At 46.0% G+C, this 7618-nt stretch overlaps 1 protein-coding gene across 1 annotated transcript; it reads right to left on the bottom strand.

Moving 5' to 3' along the window:
* Positions 1–3778: 3778 nt before the first annotated feature.
* On the bottom strand, positions 3779–4584 carry LOC147088141 (histone H2A type 2-C-like). The gene has a single exon (XM_085977918.1). It carries the CDS (start codon positions 4233–4235, stop codon positions 3798–3800), a length of 438 nt encoding a protein of 145 aa, XP_085834044.1. The 5' UTR covers positions 4236–4584; the 3' UTR covers positions 3779–3797.
* Positions 4585–7618: the final 3034 nt, after the last annotated feature.

Here is a 7618-nt window from a genome sequence, read left to right as displayed (position 1 = left end):
GAGCTGCCTGCACTGTTCCTTGTGTTCCGGGTGGAGGAAAGATTACGTTTATTCTGGCTCATTGAAGTATTTTGATACGAGATTAATAAGAGAACAATATTTGTTGTAATATATGGACAGGTGCTGGTAGAATATAAAAATAAAGTTATAATTAACATGTATGTTTATAATAAATAAAAATATCTGTAGAGGGGCAACCGCGATACAAAGAGTGTCATTGTCTGACCTCACTGCAGTACAGCGGCACTCAGATTCTGCACACCAGTTGTGTAGGACGGTTCTATATTAAGTTATCAGCATCCAGACACAACCCAAACCCAGCACTGGACCATGAATGGGACCATCCGATTGGCACAGTCCAGGTTTATATCTCCCATTCCCAAGGGACGAAATATAAATTTCAGGAACGCTTCTTGGAATATAACCACAGGCACCTGGTCTGTACAAACAATTGTTTTCAGTCTATTGAAAGTGAGTTGAGGGCCTGTGTATTTAACAGACTGCCACAGAGCCCGGGTCCTGATGTATCTGGTGGAGCGACAATGTAACTCTCGATCACCAGCAACACGGTTCTGGAGAAGTCAACGCACCGGAACAAAATAACGATGTTTTGAAATGTCTCCTTTCACACTTCTCTCCTGCTGCCTGCAATGGAAGCTCTTTGTGAAACTGCCCACATCCTGACATTCAGGCTGTGTTTCCACTGTTCACTGTCCGAGAACAACAAACACGGTGAGACTGGAACTGAATCAGGAACATTCACTCCTGCTTTGAGTGAAGAAAGCAGCAATGATTTGAAAGAGCGAGGTGATTTTATTCAATGTTACCTAACTCAGTACAAACACAGCCGGAGAATGCCCTCTCCCTTCCCCCACTCACTACATGTTCCGGAACTAGTTCCTGCTCCACTAAGCCTGTTTCATCAGTTCCCGGCTGCTGCTGAACTTACCCCGACTCAATGCCCATCTGTGGGCACAGTCCCAGTGGAATGTGCTGCTTACTCGGGCCTGTGATATTTCCGCTCCCCGATGTGTTCAACGATCATCAGCCGAGCACAGAGGAAACGGCCCCCGCTGGCAGAGCTGGGGGAGGGGGGCTCGCAGGGGCCCTTCCTGTCGGCTGAACCACTGTGTGGGGAAAGGGGGAGGAGCTGAAGCGTGAAAGCTGGAGGCGGAGCTGAAGCTCAGAGGACGCTGTCTCTGCTCTGTCTGTCACTCTGATTCTGTCTCCTCCCAGCCTCTCTCACACTCTGCCTTTCTCAATCAGATCCGGGCTGGCTTCATGAATTCACCAGGACGGCGAGACTTTATCATTCATTTTATATGCCTGAATAAGAATTGTCAGGTCTGGAAGTGCAAAATAATGAAATGGACTGGGAAAAGGGCGGAGCCAAGTGCCACCGTAAAGTCCTTCGCGACAACATCCAAGGCATCACCAAACAATATTACCTAATAAAGGATATACTTGCCATGGAGGGAGTGCAGCGAAGGTTCACCAGAGTGATTCCTGGGATGGCAGGACTGTCGTGTGAGGAGGGATTGGGTCGACTAGGCCAGTATTCACTAGAGTTTAGAAGAATGAGGGGGGGTCTCATTGAAACTTATAAAATTCTGACCGGGCTAGACAGACTGAATGAAGAGAGGATGTTTCCCCTGGCTGGGGGGTCTAGAATGACGGGTCATTGTCTCAGGATACGGGGTAGGACATTTAGGACTGCAATGAGGAGAAATTTCTTCACTCAGAGGGTGGTGAACCTGTTGGAATTCTCTACCACAGAAGGCTGTGGAGGCCAATTCACTGAATATATTAAAGGAGGAGATAGATAGATTTCTAAACACAAAAGGCATCAAGGGGTATGGGGAGAGAACGGGAATATGGTATTGAGATAGAGGGACAGCCAGGATCACCTTGAATGGTGGAGCAGGCTCGAAGGGCTGAATGGCCTACTCCTGCTCCTATTTTTCTATGTTTCTATGTTTGCATTCAGCTTTTATATATCAGACAGATGGTGTAATGGGGAACCGGAGCTTTCAACATCACAATAGGTTAATCGGAGCTGCTGTGACAAGAGTCCAACTTGTGAGATTATTCTCCTTCTGAAGTTTGCTTCCTGCACAGATATTCACAGAAATCACACAGTGCAGATAGAGGCCATTTCGGACCATCGAGCCTTCACCGACACATATCCCACCCGATCCCCATAACCCCTACACCAACACATATCCCACCCTATCCCTGTAACCCCACGTATTTAATCCCCCTAACACTAAGGGTCAATTTATCATAGCCAATCAACCTAACCCGCACATCTTTTGGACTGTGGGAGGAAACCGGAGCACCCGGAGTAAACCCACGCAAACACGGGGAGAATGTGCAAACTCCACACAGACAGTCACCCGAGGCCGGATTCGAACCCGGGTCCCTGGCGCTGTGAGGCAACAGTGCTAACCACTATGCCACCGTGCAATTGTCGGGGATTGTGGAATTCAAGGGTTTAAGTAAAGTCATTGGATGGACTGTAATGTCTCCAGTTCTAACTGTTGGAGCTCGCTATAACCTGAGGCTACTTCGGATTGGTCGATTGATTGGAATCCATTTCCTTAACAGAATTAACTGTTGGCCTCAATTGATCAATGTTATATTAAGTTTTAAACATTCCACCAAATTGAAAGACAGACTTTTTTTTATAATTATTGAATTCGACAAAGACAGACATAGGTTGTGGGTGGCTCTGAAAAGAGCCGTTGTGTTTTGTGGGTATTTTGTCAGTAAATTGTGGAGTTTTACTTGGAGATGGCGAACTTTGTCACCCGGTGCTTGGCCATCTCCCCGGACAGCACCATACACACAGCGGTCTGGATGTGTGGACACAATCCGCACACTCCAAACTATTAGAGGTTGGTGCCATCTCCTGGCTGAAAGCGAGTGCTGCAACATGAGACAATTATTCAGCAGAAACCATTTTATTTCGGGGAGAAAATATGTCAGCACCGTGCTAATGTTCAGCTTAAAACCATTGCCAAGTATTTATTGGTCAAGCTGAAAACTGCAAACAACCATTAAAAGCAGATGGACGCGCTCACCCGATTCTAGTGTGAACAGTGTGGTTGATCATTGATTGTGGGATAGACACTGTCTCTGTCACTCTGGTACTAGGTGCCAATGTGAGATTCACTGCTGAATATGGGATACTGTATCTGTCACTGTCTGGTACAGTGGGTCAGTGTTGGACGGACAGGAAGTATAGGAAAGGCACTGTCTCTGTCACTCTGGTACAATGTGTCATTCTGGGATTGACAAAAGTGCATATGATAGACATATGTCACCCCCTGTCTTGTCAGTGTCTGCTTGGCTGGTGGAAAATGAGATACTGTATCTGACACTGTCTAGTACAATGTGACATTTTTAAATGTCTGGTGAGGCTACACTAGATACATTATCTGTCACTCTCTGGTACTGTGTCAGTGTGGGATTGACAGGTGAGTATAGGAAAAGCACTAGCGCTCACTCACAGGTACTACATGTGAGTGAGGAATATTCATCAATACAGGATAGCTATTGTATCTGTCACTCTGTGACGGTATGACAGTGTTTGATTGTCAGGTGAGTGATGGATAGATAACTTACTGGACAAAACTGTTGCAATTTAAATTCAAAGTAGAATTTAAGATTTAACATGTTAAATTAGATTTTGGATAATTGTGAGCCATAGAACAGAACAGTAAACAGCCCTTTCACAGATACAGTGGGTGGCTCTGAAAAGAGCCTTTGTGTTATTAGATTGAATCTTGTCCAGTTTACTTGCTCTTGGAGCTGGCAGTGCTGGTTTTCTTGGGCAGCAGCACCGCCTGGATATTAGGCAGCACCCCGCCCTGAGCGATGGTCACCTTTCCCAGCAGCTTGTTGAGCTCCTCGTCGTTGCGGATGGCCAGCTGCAGGTGTCTGGGGATGATGCGGGTCTTCTTGTTGTCGCGGGCCGCGTTGCCGGCCAGCTCCAGGATTTCAGCGGTCAGATACTCGAGCACAGCAGCCATGTAGACCGGAGCACCGGCACCCACACGCTCAGCATAGTTGCCCTTTCGGAGGAGCCTGTGAACACGGCCCACAGGGAACTGCAATCCGGCCCGGGATGATCGAGACTTGGCCTTGGCCCGAGCTTTACCGCCGGTTTTTCCTCTTCCAGACATTTCCACAATTCGCCCGTTCAGAGAAAGAATGAAAGTCTCCTTCCACATCTGCCCTTCTTATACCTTCTGGAGGAATGAAGACAGCCTACTTGTGATTGGTCAATCTGTGGTGAATTTCATTGGTGTTTTCCAGTGACCAATCACAGTCTGCTTTTCCCGCCAATGAAAAGAGAGCGAAAATAACTGTCATCAACAGGCAGACCGCCAACGATTTTTTAATTTCAAACAGCCCGCCAATATTTTCCTAGGCCAGTATACCAGCGAATTAAGTTAATAAATTCACTATTATCCAACGATTTCTGAACATTTTTAAAATGTCTTTTGTATGACATCTCCCCCTTGCAAATTCCAGGCTGTTACAATCAGGATTAATTTCGGATTCAATTTCAACTTGTCACGGGCGGGATTCAATCCCCATTGATTCTGTAATGGGACACATTCCAGCTCAATCTGTGTAAAAGTGAGATTCACAGATTATCGATCGATCCTTTGCACAGGCGCTGCTGCGGGAGTGAAACCAGAACTGGGAGTCCTGCTGTGAGAAGAGAAGAGGGACAGAGTGTTCAAACTGCCCACATTCTGGTCTCTAAGAAACCCCATTCTGGGTTATTACACTGCAGCAAACCTCCGGTGAATAAACAGATTGACTCCCAACTGGCTTTAAAAAAAAGAAAAGGTCTTGACAGAGAACGAGGTGACTGAAATCGAGTCACATCCCCAAAACAAATAAACGGTTCTGAGAGCAAAGTGCAACCAAGGACCGTGTTTGTAGTTTGCTGGGCGGGAAATACAACAGCGACGCTAAAGTCGATCCAGTCAGTGAAACTGCTTATCTGAGAATTCAAAACTAAATCTACAGCTGGAACTTCAAATGTTCTCAAACACACTTGTTAATGAAATAATTACAGTACAAAAGGTAAATCATGCTTGACTAATCTATTGGAATTTTTTGAGGATGTAACTGGTAAAATAGATAAGGGAGAACCAGTGGATGTGGTGTATTTGGACTTTCAGAAGGCTTTCGATAAGGTCCCACATAAGAGATTAGCATGCAAAATTAAGGCACATGGGATTGGGGGCAAGGTATTGACTTGGATCGAGAACTCGTTGGCGGACAGAAAGCAAAGAGTTGGAATAAACGGGTCGTTTTCCGAGTGACAGGCAGTGACTGATGGGGTACCGCAAGGATCGGTCCTAGGACCCCAGCTGTTCACTATATATATTAATGATCTGGACGAGGGAATTGGATGTAATATCTCCAAATTTGTAGATGACACAAAGCTGGGTGGGAGGGTAAGCTGTGAGGAGGATGTCGTGAAACTCCAGTACAATTTGGACAGATTGGGTGATTGGGCAGAAACATGGCAAATGCACTATAATGTGGATAAATGTGAGGTTATCCACTTTGGTGGCAAAACAGGAAGGCAGATTATTATTTGAATGGCAATAGATTGGGAGAAGGGGAAGTGCAAAGAGACCTGGGTGTTCTTGTGCACCAGTCGCTGAAGGTAAGCATGCAGGTGCAGCAGGCGGTTAAGAAGGCAAAATGGTATGTTGGCCTTCGTAGCAAGAGGGTTCGAGTACAGGAACAAGGATGTCTTGTTACAGTTGTACAGGGCCTTGGTGAGACTGCACCTTGAGTACTGTGTGCAGTTTTGGTCGCCTTACCTGAGGAAGGACGTTCTTGCCATGGAGGGAGTGCAGCGAAGATTCATCAGGCTGATACCTGGGATGGCAGGAATGACGTATGAGGAGAGATTGTGTTGATTGGGATTATACTCACTGGAGTTTAGAAGATTGAGAGGGTTCTCATTGAAACTTATAAAATACTAACAGGACTAGACAGACTAGATTCCGGAAGGATGTTCCCAATGGCAGGGGAGTCCAGAACCAGGGGTCACAATCTAAGGATCAGGTGTAAGCCGTTTAGGACAGAGATGAGGAGGCATTTCTTCACCCAGAGAGTGGTGAACCTGTGGAATTCTCTACCACAGAATGCAGTTGAGGCCAATCCATTAAATATATTCAAGAAGGAGTTAGATATTTGTCTTAAAGCTAAAGGTTTCAAGGGATAAGGGGTGAAAGCAGGGACAGGGTACTGAATTTGGATGATCAGCCATGATCTCATTGAATGGCGGAGCAGGCTCGAGGGGCCGAATTGCCTACTCCTGCTCCTATCTTCTATGTTTCTATGTTTATCAATCAGTCTCTGGTATTGTGTGTGAGTGTGGGATTCCTTCTGTATCTGTCAGTCTCCAGTAGTGTGAGTGTGGGAATCATTCTGTACGTCTCAGTCTCTGGTAGTGTGTGTGAGTGTGGGATTCATTCTGTATCTGTCAGTCTCTGGTATTGTGTGTGAGTGTGGGATTCCTTCTGTATCTGTCAGTCTCCAGTAGTGTGAGTGTGGGAATCATTCTGTACGTCTCAGTCTCTGGTAGTGTGTGTGAGTGTGGGATTCATTCTGTATCTCTCAGTCTCTGGTAGTGTGTGTGAGTGTGGGATTCATTCTGTATCTCTCAGTCTCTGGTAGTGTGTGTGAGTGTGGGATTCATTCTGTATCTCTCTGTCTCTGGTAGTGTGAGTGTGGGATTCATTCTGTATCTCTCAGTCACTGGTAATGTGTGTGAGTGTGGGATTCATTCTGTATCTCTCTGTCTCTGGTAGTGTGTGTGAGTGTGGGAATCATTCTGTATCTGTCAGTCTCCAGTAGTGTGAGTGTGGGATTCATTCTGTATCTCTCAGTCTCTGGTAGTGTGTGTGAGTGTGGGATTCATTCTGTATCTGTCAGTCTCCAGTAGTGTGAGTGTGGGATTCATTCTGTATCTCTCAGTCTCTGGTAGTGTGAGTGTGGGATTCATTCTGTATCTCTCAGTCTCTGGTAATGTGTGTGAGTGTGGGATTCATTCTGTATCTCTCTGTCTCTGGTAGTGTGTGTGAGTGTGGGAATCATTCTGTATCTGTGAGTCTCTGGTAGTGTGTGCGAGTGTGGAATTCCTTCTGTATTTGTCAGTCTCCAGTAGTGTGAGTGTGGCATTCTGTCTGTATCTGTGAGTCTCTGGTAGTGTGTGTGTGTGGAATTCATTCTGTATCTCTCTGTCTCTGGTAGTGCGAGTGTGGGAATCATTCTGTATCTGTGAGTCTCTGGTAGTGTGTGTGAGTATGGAATTCCTTCTGTATTTGCCAGTCTCCAGTTGTGCGAGTGTGGCATTCTGTCTGTATCTCTCAGTCTCTGGTAGTGTGTGTGTGTGTGGAATTTATTCTGTATCTGTCAGTCTCCAGTAGTGTGAGTGTGGCATTCTGTCTGTGTCTGTGAGTCTCTGGTAGTGTGTGTGAGTGTGGAATTCCTTCTGTATTTGTCAGTCTCCAGTAGTGCGAGTGTGGCATTCTGTCTGTATCTGTGAGTCTCTGGAAGTGTGTGTGAGTGTGGGATT

The sequence above is a fragment of the Somniosus microcephalus genome, unplaced genomic scaffold (assembly GCF_052327205.1).
Source record: "Somniosus microcephalus isolate GS21.2 unplaced genomic scaffold, FLI_Smic_1.0 unresolved_chr5, whole genome shotgun sequence".
Taxonomy (NCBI): domain Eukaryota; kingdom Metazoa; phylum Chordata; class Chondrichthyes; order Squaliformes; family Somniosidae; genus Somniosus; species Somniosus microcephalus.
Note: the sequence above shows the minus strand (reverse complement) of the source record. Positions and strands in the feature narration are given on the sequence as shown.